This window comes from Centruroides sculpturatus, unplaced genomic scaffold (assembly GCF_000671375.1).
Source record: "Centruroides sculpturatus isolate CEXI.00-Female unplaced genomic scaffold, Cexi_2.0 scaffold157, whole genome shotgun sequence".
In the NCBI taxonomy this organism is placed as follows: domain Eukaryota; kingdom Metazoa; phylum Arthropoda; class Arachnida; order Scorpiones; family Buthidae; genus Centruroides; species Centruroides sculpturatus.
In genome coordinates this window covers 55,598-76,294 of record NW_019384522.1, presented here as the reverse complement: position 1 = coordinate 76,294, position 20,697 = coordinate 55,598, and the positions used below count along the sequence as shown (strand labels likewise).

The window sequence follows — 20,697 nt, the reverse complement described above, 5'->3', positions numbered from 1 at the left end:
AATCAATGAACATAAGCTTTCAGTGAACAAAACAGTTGACAGTATGGTCCTTGCCACTTATGCTAAACAACAAGGCATTACTGTCTTCTGGGATCAGGCCTCTATAATAAAAGCTACCAGATCTAGACACACGGTAAAATATCTTGAAAAGCTGGAAATCCACAGGGCACAGAAGAGCACGCAGTGTATCAACTATAGGGATGCCGATGGGCTTTCGTCTGCTTGGAAATCTTTTTGCGATGAATTGGCATAGATCTATATAAAAGGCTTAATTGGGCTTAGGATGATCCTTGATAGATATTTTATTTATTTATTTATTTTTATTATTATTTATTAAACACACGGAAATTTGTATGTATCACTTTTGTTTATATATACATGTTACCTTTTAATTTTTTACATAACCATTTATTTGAAATTCATTTGCGTAATTTTTCGAATTTCCCATTTCGAATTAGAGAAATAACTGATGATGAACGCTTAATGCGTTTGAAAACGTTTTTATGTTATTAAAGAATTATGCTGGATAGTTGAATGGTTTTTATTTTTATAACATTCTCATTTTGTTTTTTTACAAAAGATGTAAGACCCTTAACACAGTCTATCATGAAAGGGACGCCATCTGTATAAATGCCTTGGCTTGGTGGCAATCTGACTGGGAAAACAGCCCCACTAGACGCAACACCTTTCAATTTATCCCAGATGTCATCAGGAGGCCTTACCCGAAGCATCTGAGCACAACCCACGTTTTTACTCAAATCCTAACAGGGCATGGTAACTTCAAAAGTTATTTACACAGGTTCCTTAACAAAGGAAATGGACTATGTGACTGTAACATTCAGGGAAAGGATGATTCCACCTCATCTTTACCTGCACGAAATTTATTCAACACTGTCAACCACTAATGCGCAAGGTAACCATTGGTCCATGTCTCCTCAACGCCCTCATTGAAGACAGGGACACCTACTGGACTTTTGTGCAGTACAATAACAACCTGAGGTTAGCGGACTACCACACTCCAATCAACAGACAGAATACCTCACCAACATCACCCGCACACAGTAATCAAGACTCACCGGATCTCGTCTGAAATCCCTCCACATCTAAGAACCATTGGGGATTCATAACAAAAATGTGCAACAATAAACTGCGAAAAACAAAAATTATAACGGACCTAAGTACTGAAGATTCTAACCCACCTACTCTTATCCAAACGTTAACATCCCAACTGGATGCCTTCTGTCCTGATGACGATCCAGAGAGTGACACAGACTGGCAATGTTCTATTCGTGCTGAATTTAGCGATTTAGATGATACAGTAGACATTCCACAATTCAAGTACAAGGAAATTCAACAGGCCTTCTGTTATCTCAAAAAAGGCAAAGCTCCGGGCCCTGGCGAAATTACTAATGAAATTGCACTCAATCTGTGGGCTATAATTCCACAACACTTATTTAATTTATATAATGCCTGTCTACACCATGTGTAGACAGGCATTATATAAATTTTTCCTTGTGCATGGAAACACACACAAATTGTCCCTGTCCCAAAACCGGGCTCTTCAAGTGATGCGAGATCAATTTCCCTACTACCTGTATTGGGTAAGATATTTGAATGGTTGATGACAAACAGGCTCAACTGGCATGTTGAGCATAATAAATGTCTAAGCAACAAACAGTACGGCTTTCGGCCACAACGATCGGCCAAGGACGCAATTGAATCTATGGTTAATACAGTTAAACGTTTACTTGATGGCAACAAATATGTTCTTGGAGTGAGCTTAGACATTTCTAAAGCATTTGACTCTGCTTGGTGGCCATTTATTACACATCAGTTGCAAAAGTTAAAATATCCTCGTAACATCCTACAACTATTTAAAGATTATTTAAATAACAGTACTGCAACTATTCAGTATGGACAGCATCAGGTGAATAAAATCATTACAAGAGGCTACCCACAGAGGTATGTCTGTGGACCCCTGCTTTGGAATATCACTTTCGATGCCTTTCTTAAAGAAACCCTCGGACAAACAGATTCCTTTGCCTATGCTGACGACGTCATAACGCTACTAGGAGATTGATCAAGGGCTAGCCTTGAGTACAAAGGCAACAACCTGTTACAGCAGATTTACACATGGGGAAATAAACACAAACTTAACTTCAATCCTCTAAAGACCAGAAGTATTGTTTTCAACAAATCAGGTAAACACAACCTTTACCTCAGACCACCACATCTTAAAATGAATAACAACACAATCAAAGTTGAAAAAACTCTCAAATACCTGGGTGTTATACTTGACTTCCGACTCTCATGGGATAAACACGTGGAATATATCTCTAACCATACAGGATTTATACTTCAAGCTTTTGCACAAGTAGCCAGAAGAGACTGGAGACTATCTGCAGATGCAATGTCCATTATTTATGACAGTATATATATTCCTATCATTACATATGCGTGTGGAACATGGGGATGGGCCACTCATAAGGTACATACTAAAAGGAAACTAGTCTCATCGCAAAGACATGCCCTTCTACTCATAGCCAAAGCATTTCGAACTACAAGCAATCAATCCTTACAAGTTATTGCGAAAAAACTACCAATAGACCTAACAGTTATGATGAAAGAGAAATTGCAACATGCCAAATGGGGTAAAAATATTATGACATACTCTAGAATGATATTACACAATAACATTGAATGGAACTCTTCTTACTGTGACACCTCTCCCCCCAGTATTTTCTTAAATTACACTTTTGAAAACAATAACTATGCCGATGTGGATATATATTCTGATGGCTCAAGAATTAATGATTCAGTGGGGTGTAGTTTTGTTGTCTTCAGGCAAGATCGTGAAATATACAATCAGACTTATCGTCTTGATGACCACTGCACAGTGTTTCAGGCGGAACTTTTCGCTATTAAAATGAGCATCGACTGGATAAACAGTAATTATAATAATATTTCAGTTCATATCCACACTGACTCTTTATCTGCGTGCAATTTAATCAACAACTCAAAGCTGCATCCACTCACTTGCTGAGGAAATCAAACATCTTTTCAGGTTTTCCAACTGTACTTTTGCTATCACATGGATCAGAACACATCAGGGAACGTTAGGCAACGAAAGGGCAGATTTCTTAGCAAAATCTGCAGCTAATGATATCACTGCTCCTATTGCTTATAATAAATACAGCCAATGTACCTTGCGCCGTATACTTTGGGAACATGCTATTCATTATGGCAAATTGAATGGGATCACAATGACCATCATATCACTCATGAATACATTCCTGACTTTCGTAAATTCTTCATGATACAGTGGTATTCACCCAGCTGCGTGGTATTCACCACGCAGCTGTTCACCAATCATGGCAAATACGCTTCATATCTTGTTAGGTTCACTAATAGAAACTCTGACCAATGCCCTACTTGTCTTGTGACAGATGATTCCAAACATTATTTTTATGATTGCATACTATTTGATCATGAATGACTAGAGCTAAAATTACTATTACATCAACCAGGAATTAACTGGAAATAACCTGCCAATTATCAGACATATGGACATCTCTTGAAGTTTATAATGCCTTCACCAGACTTGCTAAAAGTATCACTAAAATAACACATCAAATAATATAATGCTAAACTACATGCATAATCTCATCAACTTGTCTATGATATATCTGAACGATATTTCAATTGAATAATCGTGTGTTGCAGGACTGGACATTATTTGTATGTTTTACATACATTATGTATTTTGTTTCTTATTTAACTTATTAATTGATTTATATTATGCTTACTTTCACTGTGATTTATATTATGCTTACTTTCACTGTTATTTGTATTTTAATTTATTGTTATAACTTAAATATTTAACCTATTACAACAATGTACTTTCTGTATTATAATTATTGTATTGTATTCAATATATCCTGGTAATGCTCATATGCGGGGCCGGATATGTACTTTAATTTAGTACCTGATAATAAAAATGGAAAAAAAAAATACCTCCACATCATCATTATAAACGGTCTACCTACTCTTCTCCATGCCAATCCTGGCTCTCCATTCTCAGCATACAGGTTCTTTGCTTTGTCTTGCATGTAAGCCTCATAAGGTGCCACCAATCTCATCTGTCCATTCAAATTTTATACAATCTGCCTTGTTAATTGTATATTATTTTAAGCTGTTCAATAATCAGTTCCTGACAGGAGCCCATGGATCCCTCCTTTCCCATCTATCTCTTTTCCCCCTCTCTCCTTTCCCTCCCTACCCCTACACACTTACCCCTTCTCTTTCCTCTCTTCCCTCACTCACCCCTTTCTCACTATCCTATTCCTTCCTTGGCTATACCTTTGAGTTTGGCCAATTACTTTAAATCTTATGTCTTATGTATAAATGCCTACACACGACTTCCATGTTAACTGCCATTTATCAAGATAGTTATTCAAAATGTTAAAACTGTCTTCACCTTTTGTAGACACACTTAATTCTTTGCAAAAAAGAAACTGATTTACTATTTGATTTTCATTAATAAAACAGATGAATGCTAAGAGTTGCACCCTGTTAGTAATGTCTGTTGACTCATCAACTTGCAATGCAAAATTTGAATACTGAAGCTTGTTACTGCATACATTTTTCTTGACATCAGAAGACATTTCTATAATACACCTGTGAACAGTGTTGTTGGGCAGAGGAATCTTGCTTACTTTCATTGCTGCCTCATATCTTAGCATTGTCATGACTATTTTTTTGCATGCAGGCAAAATAAGTGACCTTAAGTATGAGCTTTCATATTTTTTGCTATCAGTTCTGAGACTTGATAAGAAGCAATTTGAGCTATATCAGAAGCAGTCATTATATTTTTAAAAGAATTTGCCACTTTTGTTTGCTGTTCAGACAATCTCTTGAAAAAACTTATAGATTTATCAAATTAATTAAAAACCTACTAATGTGAGGTAGGGATAAGGACTTATCCCTACCTCACATTAGTAGATTTTTAATTAATTTGATTAAATCAAGGGCTAAAAGCAATTTCTTTATATTATAGATTTATCTTGTAAATTAGAGAGTGTAGTTTTAAAATGTTTACTCAATTTACTAGGAAGCAATGATTCATTTGCCATNTTCCAAATCTGTAGTTTTTCTGAAATGCTTTCATTTTGTCAGTGGATGTGAGAATATTTTTTTTTTTTCCCTTGCATGCTAGTATTTAAAATATTGAGCTGCTGAAATATATCGACAAAATACTGAAACCTGACAATCCAAAATTCGCACTGAAGGAGATTACAAAAATTTACCTGTTTCATCTCTTCAAAAAATGCAACAAGTTCTTGTTGTAGCTCATATACACAGGTAAGTACTTTTCCTCTTGACAACCGCCTCACCTCAGTGTGTAAAAGCAGCTGTCTGTGTTGTGAATCCATATCCATACAAAGCTTTTCAAATAAATGTGATTTGATAGATTTTCTTTTAATAAGTCTTATCATCTGAACTACTTGATCTAAAACTTCTTTTAATTTTTCTCCCAGTGTTTTTGCCATCAAGGCCTCCCTATTAAGAAAGCAGTGAGTTATGATAACATTCTCATAATTGTACACTTGCTTACTGGAGAATTCAATAAAAATAAAAACCATTCAACTATCCAGCATAATTCTTTAATAACATAAAAATGTTTTCAAACGCATTAAGCATTCATCATAAGTTATTTCTCTAATTCGAAATGGGAAATTCGAAAAATTATGCAAATGAATTTCAAATAAACAGGTATGTAAAAAATTAAAATGTAACATGTTATAAACGAAAGTGATACATACAAATTTCTGTGTGCTTAATAAATAATAATAAAAAAAATTTTTTTCACCCGCGGTTTAATATTCTGGCACCTAAACAGCCATTTTAGCTTTTTAATGTATGTGTGTTTCAACCTCTTTTCCAAAGAATGTTCCAAAGCAATCACTCTACTGTTAACCTCTTCTAGAATAGCTTGCTCCTCTTCATACAGATCATTTTCTAATTTTATGATACCATGCAGTATTCCATAAAAACGTCGTCTTGCAATTCTAATGGCCTTGTTGAGGCACAAAAACTTCAACTTAGGTAACAAACTGCAACATTCTATAGGAAGGCTAATCCAATGAATAGACATTGGGAAAACTCTGTTTAACCGGCATTGTAAAAAAAATTTGAACTTCATTCTCGTTCTGCATGATCTGTATTAGGAGCAGCAAGCTATTCTAGAAGAGGTTAACAGTAGCGTGATCGCTTTGGAACATTCTTTGGAAAAGAGGTTGAAACACACATACATTAAAAAGCTAAAATGGCTGTTTAGATGCCAGAATATTAAACTGCAGGTGTAAAAAGAAGCATTTTTAACGACTTGGGATAACATCGTTCCTCCCCAATGCTTGATAAACGCCTTGGAATACAGCCCTTTCTTTGCACCGACACCACTGTTGCGTTCGGAAAGCCTCATACCAAACGTTGAGATACTCATAAAGAATATGAATTTAACTGAGCAGGATTACTGCAGATGGAAAACAAGATTATATGCTGAGAAGGAGAGGTATTCTAACAAAACAGCTTTACTTTTCCAAAGGCACATTAAAGAAACGAAAGAATGGCTCCAAAAAAACGACGTTGTTCTCATAAAGGCGGATAAATCAAAAGGTGTTTTACTCATCAAATGGAGCTCTTATAGAGAAAAGTTGCATGAGTACATCGATAGCACCAAATGTCTTCCTACCCCAAGTAATTACCTGGAAGCCTTACAACAAAGTGTGAGAAAATTTACCCTAACTCCATTAGCCAGTTATCTGGATATGAGGGCTGCTACTTTACAAGCTCCCAGGACACCAAGAATTTTTGCCTTCGGAAAAACCCATAAACCTGGTTTGCAGTTACGCCCTGTGGTAGAAAAATGTAATGCTCCAACCTTCAGAATAGAAAAACAACTTGTTAAATTCATACAAAAAAAGATGCAGATTTTGCCTTTTTCGGTAAAAAACTCGGTGGACTTGATCCTGAAACTGGAAAATATTGCACTCATGAATGAGGAATGGATGACAGTTTTAGATTATAAGGCGTTATACCCATCAATCAAACTGCCTTCATGCTTTTGTGCCCTGAGAGAATTTTTATTCGCTAATGTTAATAACGCTACCAAATACCACACGCAGATTTTAGAATTAGTGGACTTGATTTGTCACACATCTTTCTTTGAATTCGAAAATAAAAAAACTTATCTACAGGGGAGGGGAGTACCGATGGGTAGCCCCATGTTGTTGGTCCTCTGTGAGTTGGTACTCCATAATCTAGAAAACAGTATCCTCCCTTCCTTACAACAAGATATATTGATATATGTGAGATATGTTGATGATGTCTTTATCTTGTGGAAGGATAATCGCAACATCAAGCATTTTATGGATCTGATAAACAGTAACCCATATGGTTTAACCTTGGAATTGGAGCAACAAGGTAGTAGTAGCGTTAATTTCTTGGATCTGACTATAACATGCATAAAAGGGAAAGTCCGAACCAATATTTATCGTAAACCGACATCTATCCCCATCATCATCCCTAAGAATTTGGCAGATCCAGAGCATATTAAAATGGCGGTATTTCAATCTTGGATAAGAAGAGCACACACACATTGCACAAACGTTTGTGATACTGTTAAGGAATTACAATACGAGGGCTGTTCGGAAAGTTCGCGGCCTCAAATAGAACAACAAACAAAATAATGTTAAAACTTTTTTATTTTTCAATATAGTCTCCTTTGTTAGCAATGCACTTATTCCAGCGATGTTCTAGCTTTTTTATGCCATCACAATAGGTCGATTTGTCAAGGTGTGCAAAATACTCGTTAACTTCAGAGATGACTTCGTCATTTGAGTGGAATCTCTTTCCAGCCAAGAATTTTTTTAAGTTTGGAAAAGGGTGGAAGTCACTGGGGGCAAAATCGGGTGAGTACGGTGGATGTGTAACTAATTGGAAGCGAAGTTCGTTTATCTTTTGTTCAGTGATTCTGGCGGAATGTGCAGGTGCATTATCATGGTGAAACAGAACCTTTTTCTTCCTCAAGTGTGGCCTCTTTTCTTCGATTTCTTTCTTCAGTTTTTCCAAAAGTTCACAGTAATAGACAGCATTGATGGTCTTTCCTCTTTCTAGGTAGTCAATAAAGATGATGCCTTTAGCATCCCAAAAAACCGAGGTCATCACTTTCCCTGCTGATGGAACTGTCTTTGCCTTCTTTGGTGGTGGCGAACTGCGGGGTTTCCATTGCTTCAACTGTTCTTTTGTTTTAGGAGTGTAGTAATGGGTCCACATTTCGTCAGTAATCACAAACCGACGCAAGAAATCCTGTGGGTTTTTCTGGTAGAAGCCCAAACACTCCTTTGATATCAAGGTGCGAACACGTTTTTGCTCAGCGGTCAGCAGATGCGGCACCCACCTTGCTGAGACCTTCGTCATACCCAAATTTTCGGTTAGGATGTGGTGCACTCGGTCGACAGAGATGCTTGTTGTCTCAGCTATCTCATGCGTTTTCAAACAGCGATCTGCTAATACCAAATCGTGAACTTTGTCGATATTTTCTTTAGTGACAGCAGTTGACCGCCGTCCGCTGCGAGGGTCATTTTCCACACTCTCTCTGCCATAGTTAAAAAGGGCTGTCCATTTTTTCACAGTGGTGTAAAATGGAGCAGACTCTCCCAAAACTTCATCCATGTCAGCTTTGATTTGACATGGAATAAAACCTTTTTCGTCAGGTATTTTATGACCGCACGAGTCTCCGTCTTCTCCATTTTTGACAAAGCATATGCACACTTACTATTTGCTAAGCTGTCGTGGCAAAACTTTATGACAAATCAAGCGGAAATTGGTATCGTATCTCTAGCACAGATGGCTGAATTATTCCCGCCAAAAATAAAATTGATCGCAGCGCCGCATTTAGGCAAGGCCGCGAACTTTCCGAACAGCCCTCGTATATACAAAGAACTGCCATACAGCATGGCTACGGGAGAAAAAGAATAGAGGCTCTCATTAAGAAAGATAATAATCTTGCAAGTAGGCAAAAGTAACACCACCAAAAAGAAAAAGTGGTCCTCGATTATATACCCTTTCTTAAACCGATTGTCAAGAGGGTTTCCAAAAATAAGAACTTACAAATAGTTTATTGACGTAATCCCACTATATACAGGATATTAAGGAATGACAAGGGGGATTATGAACGTAACTCCTTAACAGGAATATACTCAATACCGCTAAGAGACCATAGGTTCAACTCTAACTTAGTATATATAGGTGCAATTTTGAGGAATTTGAAAAAAAGAATCAATGAGCATAAGCTTTCAGTGAACAAAACTGTTGACAGTATGGTCCTTGCCACTTATGCTAAACAACAAGGCATTACTGTCTTCTGTGATCAGGCCTCTATAATAAAAGCTACCAGATCTAGACACATGGTAAAATATCTTGNCGTATTTTGACGAATATAAGTTGCTGTCAAGTATAAGACGCACCCCTATTTTGAGACAAAAAAATTTAGAAAAAATTGTTTTAATGGGATTGTCCAAAGATGCATTTTATTCGTTTTTTTATTTGAGAATATGGCGGATGGGTGAATCGATAACTTTATTAAACTGAAATAATCGTCATTTCTTAATGTAAACTCAGAGGTCACGTGATGACAGTTGACAGAACATGGCGGCGATGACTCGTGTGTCACTACTCTGATAATCTAGATACTCTAGCCATTCGGTTGAGGGACCATCCGCTTAACGGACCACTGCACAGGTTGGTCCCTGGAGTGGATCACTATTGTAGGTAATTTCACTGTAAAAATGGTTACCTGTCGAGTATAAGACGCACCATGATTTTGAGCCCTGAAAAGTAGTAAAAAAAGTGCGACTTATACTTGTCAAAATACGGTATATGTTCTGGTTAAAAAAAATCAAAGAAATGAAGACAAAGGAAAAACAAGATTAGAAAACAGAGAATTGTTTTAAAAAATGAAAAAGAAATCTTAGCTTAAAAATTAAATTCAATAAAATGTAATTTTTGCATAAAAAATCTACTACTAGAAATAAAGGAGTATCCTGTGTTAACATATCAATTTAAATTTAACCTACTTTCTGGAAGAATTTAGACTAAATTTTAATTTAGAAAGTTTCTAGGGATGTTTAAATCAGGGCTGCAGAGTCAGAAACACTGGACTCCGACTCCGGATAATTTTAGTAGGCCAACTCTGACTCCTGACTCAGGCAAAATTAAATTATGTGGGGGTAGAAACACTCATAGGGAGGTACCCTACTCTGAACAGAGCCCAGGCATATACCCAAATACTTTTATAGTTAGTATTTTTAATATTTAACTTACATTAATATTTATTTGTATAAAAAAATTAATTTTTAACAAATATTTAATAAGAAGAGAAAGGGGGGCAATAAAATTCAACATCTACATATCTTTATTCTACAAAGTTCACTCTAATTTCAGCACTGGAGTAAAATCCTGACTTCCCTAAACCTGTTGCCAGTGCACAACACGTATAAGATATATACAGCAGGTGACAAACGTTTTCGAACTATCTCACAGTTCTTCCTCAGGTCAACTAGCTTAGGATTGCTTCTAAATGCAAACAGAGTGTGTGGAATTCAACGGGATCAAATGTCATTTCAATGAAGTCAGTCTCACTTGACATGTGTGGTAGTGAGCTGGTGGAGGTAGCCATGGGTCGACATCTAATAGGGATTGCCAGGCCAGTGACAGATTTAGCTCTTCCTTCCAATTGACACATGCTACTTGGCCAGCTTTATAAATGGCTATGAATTCTAGCCATTTAAGTGGTCCTGGTGGGGTGTGCTGACGATGACTGTAGCTCTATCAAATTGCGCTTCGACATCTGGATCAGATGCATGCATAGCAAGTGCAGTGGTGAACCACCCATGTTGGATATCCACTCGGTGTTCCCTTATATGGGTATTTAAGGAACACTTGGTAGATCCAATGTATAACAAGTCCTTGTCCCACCTGTTGTCTTTAAGTGGGATAGAATAAACTCCGGGAAGTCTGGTGCAATCTGAAGGGTCTTTTTCATTCCGTAGGATGTCAAAAATCATGGGACATCTCTTGTATGCTACCTGTGCCCAATGTTTGCTGGCTATCTGCATATGCATCACTCTAAGTGATGGAAACACATGGCGAACCATCAGGTTCCTGGTTGGCATTATCACCCATGGTGGAGGTTTGTTCCAAGTGTCGGTATCGCTCAAGTAAACGGCGTGTCAGGGTCGGGTACCCGTGCTTGGTTGCTATCTTCTTAATTCGGGCTAACTTAGCTGTTAGCGCTTGTTTGGTTGAAAACTCCCTTCTGACTAGAGCATTAAAAGCCACTTTGTACAGAAATGAGTCGCATGAACTGACAAGTATCAACAACAACCCTTTCAGTTTGACGATAGGAATGGAGCAGGCTAGCATAGAGGAGGTCCACCTCCTTGTTGTTAACATTAGAATAGAAGGATCCTCCATCCACATGTCAGTATACCACAAACTGTCTGCTACTTCCACATTCATACCAGCCAGTTTGTGTGACCCATTCTCATACAAAGCAGTGGCTTTTAACACTCTAGTCAGAAGGGTACCTAGATTTCCGGGTGTGCCCTATGGTATTCTAGAGAAATATGTTCCCAGATATAAAAATAAATACTGTATAGTTACTCTATTATACCATTTCATTACAGAAATACTGCTCTTTTTGTTAACACATCATTATTATATTTATTATTAACACATCATCATATTATTTTTAGATAAATACACCCAAAGAAAATGGATAGATTTCTCAAAAAGAAGCATAATATTGAAGAATCCAATTCTGGAAGTGAGCAAAAGTTAAGTGCAAGTAAGAAAGCAAAATCACAGCTTACTTGCAAATATAATGAAAGTTATTGAAGCTTTGGTTTCATTTGGACCAAAAGTAAAGATCATCCTTTACTGCTATGTTTAGTATGTGAATGTAAAATGGCAAATGAATCATTGCTTCCTAGTAAATTGAGTAAACATTTTAAAACTACACTCTCTAATTTACAAGATAAATCTATAATATAAAGAAATTGCTTTTAGCCCTTGATTTAATCAAATTAATTAAAAACCTACTAATGTGAGGTAGGGATAAGGACTTATCCCTACCTCACATTAGTAGGTTTTTAATTAATTTGATTAAATCAAGGGCTAAAAGCAATTTCTTTATATTATAGATTTATCTTGTAAATTAGAGAGTGTAGTTTTAAAATGTTTACTCAATTTACTAGGAAGCAATGATTCATTTGCCATTTTACATTCACATACTAAACATAGCAGTAAAGGATGATCTTTACTTTTGGTCCAAATGAAACCAAAGCTTCAATAACTTTCATTATATTTGCAAGTAAGCTGTGATTTTGCTTTCTTACTTGCACTTAACTTTTGCTCACTTCCAGAATTGGATTCTTCAATATTATGCTTCTTTTTGAGAAATCTATCCATTTTCTTTGGGTGTATTTATCTAAAAATAATATGATGATGTGTTAATAATAAATATAATAATGATGTGTTAACAAAAAGAGCAGTATTTCTGTAATGAAATGGTATAATAGAGTAACTATACAGTATTTATTTTTATATCTGGGAACATATTTCTCTAGAATACCATAGGGCACACCCGGAAATCTAGGTACCCTTCTGACTAGAGTGTTAAAAGCCACTGCTTTGTATGAGAATGGGTCACACAAACTGGCTGGTATGAATGTGGAAGTAGCAGACAGTTTGTGGTATACTGACATGTGGATGGCGGATCCTTCTATTCTATTGTTAACAACAAGGAGGTGGACCTCCTCTATGCTAGTCTGCTCCATTCCTATCGTCAAACTGAAAGGGTTGTTGTTGATACTTGTCAGTTCATGCGACCCATTCCTGTACAAAGTGGCTTTTAATGCTCTAGTCAGAAGGGAGTTTTCACATTCATCAACCAAACAAGCGCTAACAGCTAAGTTAACCCGAATTAAGAAGATAGCAACCAATACACCCCTCTACCCGACCCTGACACGCCGTTTACTTGAGCGATACCGACACTTGGAACAAACCTCCACCATGGGTGATAATGCCAACCAGGAACCTGATGGTTCGCCATGAGTTTCCATCACTTAGAGCGATGCATATGCAGATAGCCAGCAAACATTGGGCACAGGTAGCATACAAGAGATGTCCCATGATTTTTGACATCCTACGGAATGAAAAAGACCCTTCAGATCGCACCAGACTTCCCGGAGTTTATTCTATCCCACTTAAAGACAACAGGTGGGACAAGGACTTGTTATACATTGGATCTACCAAGTGTTCCTTAAATACCCATATAAGGGAACACCGAATGGATATCCAACATGGGTGGTTCACCACTGCGCTTGCTATGCATGCATCTGATCCAGATGTCGAAGCGCAATTTGATAGAGCTACAGTCATCGTCAGCACACCCCACCAGGACCACTTAAATGGCTAGAATTCATAGCCATTTATAAAGCTGGCCAAGTAGCATGTGTCAATTGGAAGGAAGAGCTAAATCTGTCACTGGCCTGGCAATCCCTATTAGATGTCGACCCATGGCTACCTCCACCAGCTCACTACCACGCATGTCAAGTGAGACTGACTTCATTGAAATGACATTTGATCCCGTTGAATTCCACACACTCTGTTTGCATTTAGAAGCAATCCTAAGCTAGTTGACCTGAGGAAGAACTGTGAGATAGTTCGAAAACGTTTGTCACCTGCTGTATATATCTTTTACGTGTTGTGCACTGGCAACAGGTTTAGGGAAGTCAGGATTTTACTCCAGTGCTGAAATTAGAGTGAACTTTGTAGAATAAAGATATGTAGATGTTGAATTTTATTGCCCCCCTTTCTCTTCTTATTAAATATTTGTTAAAAATTAATTTTTTTATACAAATAAATATTAATGTAAGTTAAATATTAAAAATACTAACTATAAAAGTATTTTATACCTCTGCCCCCAATAAAATGACTTGGTTTTTAATTTTGCCGGAGTCGGAGTCAGAGTCTGTCTATCAAAATTATTAGGAAGCGGAGTCTGAGTTGAGTGTTTATTTATTGACTCCGCAGCTCTGGTTTTTGTAAGATAAGTTCAGATGAGGATTATTGAATATAAGTAGATTTTAGAAAGGCACAATAGTACAAACTTAGAAGAATAAACTAAATTAAGGAAAGAAATTGGACAAAATTTGTAAAAGAAATTTTCAAAAAATGTGTATTACTTCCATTAAACACCAACTGTACCAGAAAACTGAAACTGTACATGTAGATAAGAAATTACATCTCAATGCAAAATTTTCAGCAAAGAAATTCAATATTCTAATGTTTTCGGTCACTATTTTATCAGCCCTTATCAGGAACTGTAGAATGGAAAAACCATTCTATAAATAGAATGCTGTTGCATTCTAATGTTAAAAGTTTCAAATGCATTCGAATAAAGGCTATGATGTATCTTATGTGACATATATTATGATATACAGGGTGGACAGGAATGGAGCCTGCATCAACACGGATGTCATTCATGTACCAAATGTAAATACTATCTAGACTCATAATATATGTCATATAAGATATGTCACAGCCTTTATTCAAATGTATTTGAAACTTTTAACATTAGAATGCAACAGCATTCTATTTATATAACAGTTTTTCCATTCTACAGTTCCTGACGAGGGCCGATGAAATAGTGGCTGAAAACGTTAGAATATTGAATTTCTTTGCTGGAAATTTTGCATTGAGGTGTAATTTCTTATTTACTCCCTTTAGTTATTCTTGGCATCAACTAAAAGGGGTGGTATGCAGTTTTTTGAAAATTATAAAACTGAGTTTTAATAATTTTATAATTTTCAGTTTTATTATTAAATTCCTTAACATCATGTCAATATATATACAATGTTAGTTTTCTCCTTATTCCACAAGATATTAATATATAGTAATTAGGTTTATATTTTTTTATGAATTATAAACAATCAAAAAACAAACAGAAAATATTACAAATTTATTACATAAATCCTATATTTTTCAGATTAGATATCCTACAATATTCTGGTATCCAAAGGTCATGGATTAAATATGAATCTTTCTTAACTTATTTAAGGTCTGAATGTGTTTCTTGAACAGTAGTTGTCAGTGTTAATTTTGTAGAAACTACTTTTAGTGAATAGTGAATTTCAGAATGTAAACAAATATTTTTCAAGTAGCATATCAGAGTATATGTAATACAATTAAATACTTTAAATTCCTGTAATTTTGTTTTCTAGTTTTATACCACAAAAGTTTAAGAATTATTTGAAATAACAATATACACTGCAGTTAGTATTATTTAATCTACTAAACATATAAAATAATTTTCAAAATTTATCCAATAGATAATGTTTTGTACATTTTCATAATATTGTCTTGCTTTCAAAAAATTTTTTATATAGCTTCATTTTTTGTTAAGTAATACTATTTAATTTTGTACTGTTATTACTTCTGTCCAAACTCATTAATGCTATGGAATGAAATATTAACAAAAATATAGTTGTTAAAACAATATTGTTTATGAATTTTGATATGAAAAAGCTTGAAATTTACTTTATAATTGGCAAGTTTTATCTTATTATATCATTAGCATATTTTATTTGAAAAAAAAAGATTATATATTTTACTTAAATATAACTCTTTATAATTTTTTAATCAAATTTAATTTTATTTTCTTACATTTCTTCTATTTATTTAATTTAAACATCTTCTTATCTTTTATTTTTTTCTGTTCTTTGTGTTATCAAATTAGATTGACCATCCCCAGGGACAACTAAAGGGGGTGGTACGCAGTTTGGTTTCTACTTCAAGGAAACGTGCTGTGATTGCCTGTTTCAGAATGACTTCTCTTCATAGCTTACCAAGGTAAAGGGAAATAGAGAAAAGATTGCACAATATAATCTTAAAATAACTTTTCTCACTAATTCTCTTCAATAGCATGTTTAGAGTTGACTGCATAAAAATATAATGCATTTCAATAAACTTTATAATACAGTAATAATATTTTGCTATTTTTTAATCATTTTAAAAACACTTCTTATAATTTAATTTTTCATTATACATTGAATTGTTAATATTCCAATATTTCATTTTCCACAGAATAATTGAATATATTTAATTTTGAGCAAGTAGTCATATATATGTTTTTTATATACTACATAAATTCATCATATCTTAGTGTAATTCAAAAGTTATACTGCAACTTGCTGGTGGTGTAGAATGTTAATAATATTTTTTCAAATAAATAAATTAANAAGAAATTGGACAAAATTTGTAAAAGAAATTTTCAAAAAATGTGTATTACTTCCATTAAACACCAACTGTACCAGAAAACTGAAACTGTACATGTAGATAAGAAATTACATCTCAATGCAAAATTTTCAGCAAAGAAATTCAATATTCTAATGTTTTCGGCCACTATTTTATCAGCCCTCATCAGGAACTGTAGAATGAAAAAACCATTCTATAAATAGAATGCTGTTGCATTCTAATGTTAAAAGTTTCAAATGCATTCGAATAAAGGCTATGATGTATCTTATATGACATATATTATGATATACAGGGTGGACAGGAATGGAGCCTCCATCAACACGGTTGTCATTCATGTACCAAATGTAAATACTATCTAGACTCATAATATATGTCATATAAGATACATCATAGCCTTTATTCGAATGTATTTGAAACTTTTAACATTAGAATGCAACAGCATTCTATTTATAGAATGGTTTTTCCATTCTACAGTTCCTGACGAGGGCCGATGAAATAGTGGGTGAAAACGTTAGAATATTGAATTTCTTTGCTGGAAATTTTGCATTGAGGTGTAATTTCTTATTTACTCCCTTTAGTTATTCTTGGCATCAACTAAAAGGGGTGGTATGCAGTTTTTTGAAAATTATAAAACTGAGTTTTAATAATTTTATAATTTTCAGTTTTATTATTAAATTCCTTAACATCATGTCAATATATATACAATGTTAGTTTTCTCCTTATTCCAGAAGATATTAATATAATTAGGTTTATATTTTTTTTATGAATTATAAACAATCAAAAAACAAACAGAAAATATTATGAATTTATTACATAAATCCTATATTTTTCAGATTAGATATCCTACAACATTCTGGTATCCAAAGGTCATGGATTAAATATGAATCTTTCTTAACTTATTTAAGGTCTGAATGTGTTTCTTGAACAGTAGTTGTCAGTGTTAATTTTGTAGAAACTACTTTTTAACATAGTGAATTTCAGAATGTAAACAAATATTTTTCAAGTAGCATATCAGAGTATATGTAATACAATTAAATACTTTAAATTCCTGTAATTTTGTTTTATAGTTTTATACCACAAAAGTTTAAGAATTATTTGAAATAACAATATACACTGCAGTTAGTATTATTTAATCTACTAAACATATAAAATAATTTTCAAAATTTATCCAATAGATAATGTTTTGTACATTTTCATAATATTGTCTTGCTTTCAAAAAATTTTTTATATAGCTTCATTTTTTGTTAAGTAATACTATTTAATTTTGTACTGTTATTACTTCTGTCCAAACTCATTAATGCTATGGAATGAAATATTAACAAAAATATAGTTGTTAAAACAATATTGTTTATGAATTTTGATATGAAAAAGCTTGAAATTTACTTTATAATTGGCAAGTTTTATCTTATTATATCATTAGCATATTTTATTTGAAAAAAAAAGATTATATATTTTACTTAAATATAACTCTTTATAATTTTTTAATCAAATTTAATTTTATTTTCTTACATTTCTTCTATTTATTTAATTTAAACATCTTCTTATCTTTTATTTTTTTCTGTTCTTTGTGTTATCAAATTAGATTGACCATCCCCAGGGACAACTAAAGGGGGTGGTACGCAGTTTGGTTTCTACTTCAAGGAAACGTGCTGTGATTGCCTGTTTCAGAATGACTTCTCTTCATAGCTTACCAAGGTAAAGGGAAATAGAGAAAAGATTGCACAATATAATCTTAAAATAACTTTTCTCACTAATTCTCTTCAATAGCATGTTTAGAGTTGACTGCATAAAAATATAATGCATTTCAATAAACTTTATAATACAGTAATAATATTTTGCTATTTTTTAATCATTTTAAAAACACTTCTTATAATTTAATTTTTCATTATACATTGAATTGTTAATATTCCAATATTTCATTTTCCACAGAATAATTGAATATATTTAATTTTGAGCAAGTAGTCATATATATGTTTTTTATATACTACATAAATTCATTATATCTTAGTGTAATTCAAAAGTTATACTGCAACTTGCTGGTGGTGTAGAATGTTAATAATATTTTTTCAAATAAATAAATTAATTAAATGTATATAAAAACAATTTCTTGCACACATGTATCATTTATAGTAATTATAATAGATATCTGTATTCATATGAAAATGCTGAAAAGCTTCAAATTATTAACTTGTTGATTGTAAATAATACTCAACAAATGCCAATCATAACAGATTTTTTAATTATTTGAAATTGAAACATTTAATTAATTATTTTAAAATTATTGCAAATTCTTGAAAAATGTTTTAAAATACTTATATCTTTTTAAAAAATAATAATTACTATAATACTTTTGAAGTTGTCAGTCACTAAAAAATTTTTCAGAACAAAAATAATCTTTGCACTTTTCGCAATTAAATTGTAAAATGGCAAAAAGAAACATTTTTAATTAGACTTTAAATCTAAAAATTCTGAAAATTTTTATACGAAAAAAATTATCTTTATTCAAAAATAATAGATATTTTTGGTTTCTTGATCAATCATTTATGATCTGTTTTTGAATAAAGATCTCACTGAACAATTTCCACTACTTTCTTTAATTTGTTTTTATCATCCATTTCACCATAATTTTCCTAATAGTTCCATTTCTCCAATTGCTGATTGGTCTTTTACTATCATTGCTAGGTTTGTCCATCTCTCATTTCTCAATTTTGACACTTGCCTGACCCATCTTTATTTTGCATTTATTATGTATTTTCCTCTCTTTAAGCATTAACCTGAACTATTCTACNAATTCCACACACTCTGTTTGCATTTAGAAGCAATCCTAAGCTAGTTGACCTGAGGAAGAACTGTGAGATAGTTCGAAAACGTTTGTCACCTGCTGTATATATCTTATACGTGTTGTGCACTGGCAACAGGTTTAGGGAAGTCAGGATTTTACTCCAGTGCTGAAATTAGAGTGAACTTTGTAGAATAAAGATATGTAGATGTTGAATTTTATTGCCCCCCTTTCTCTTCTTATTAAATATTTGTTAAAAATTAATTTTTTTATACAAATAAATATTAATGTAAGTTAAATATTAAAAATACTAACTATAAAAGTATTTTATACCTCTGCCCCCAATAAAATGACTTGGTTTTTAATTTTGCCGGAATCGGAGTCAGAGTCGGTATATCAAAATTATTAGGAAGCAGAGTCTGAGTTGAGTGTTTATTTATTGACTCCGCAGCTCTGGTTTTTGTAAGATAAGTTCAGATGAGGATTATTAAATATAAGTAGATTTTAGAAAGGCACAATAGTACAAACTTAGAAGAATAAACTAAATTAAGGAAAGAAATTGGACAAAATTTGTAAAAGAAATTTTCAAAAAATGTGTATTACTTCCATTAAACACCAACTGTACCAGAAAACTGAAACTGTACATGTAGATAAGAAATTACATCTCAATGCAAAATTTTCAGCAAAGAAATTCAATATTCTAATGTTTTCGGTCACTATTTTATCAGCCCTTATCAGGAACTGTAGAATGGAAAAACCATTCTATAAATAGAATGCTGTTGCATTCTAATGTTAAAAGTTTCAAATGCATTCGAATAAAGGCTATGATGTATCTTATGTGACATATATTATGATATACAGGGTGGACAGGAATGGAGCCTGCATCAACACGGATGTCATTCATGTACCAAATGTAAATACTATCTAGACTCATAATATATGTCATATAAGATATGTCACAGCCTTTATTCAAATGTATTTGAAACTTTTAACATTAGAATGCAACAGCATTCTATTTATATAACAGTTTTTCCATTCTACAGTTCCTGACGAGGGCCGATGAAATAGTGGCTGAAAACGTTAGAATATTGAATTTCTTTGCTGGAAATTTTGCATTGAGGTGTAATTTCTTATTTACTCCCTTTAGTTATTCTTGGCATCAACTAAAAGGGGTGGTATGCAGTTTTTTGAAAATTATAAAACTGAGTTTTAATAATTTTATAATTTTCAGTTTTATTATTAAATTCCTTAACATCATGTCAATATATATACAATGTTAGTTTTCTCCTTATTCCNCTTGGTTTGATGTACTTTAGTGAAAGTAAATGAAATACTCAAGATCAGCATTAAAATTCAGGATATAAACACAATATAAAAATAAAACAATCTTAATTATGAAGAAACATTTAATAAAGAGCCAAAAATGTTTATTTTACTTTTATCAGAAGAAGAGAAAAGAATCAGCTTTGGATCAATTCTTTTCTTCCAGGATACTGTATTCTAAATTATATTAAAATTTATATCAACTTCCTGAAACT

The 20,697-nt window shown here is 33.4% G+C and overlaps 1 protein-coding gene across 1 annotated transcript in view; it reads left to right on the top strand.

Annotated features, from left to right (window-relative positions):
• LOC111622781 (ryanodine receptor-like) overlaps nucleotides 1-20,697 on the top strand; it is a 420,607-nt gene that overhangs the window by 346,871 nt on the left and 53,039 nt on the right. The window contains exon 97 of the mRNA XM_023365203.1: nucleotides 15,863-15,975. Within this exon, the coding sequence (XP_023220971.1) occupies nucleotides 15,863-15,975 (113 nt within the window). The remainder of the gene's footprint in view (nucleotides 1-15,862; nucleotides 15,976-20,697) is intronic.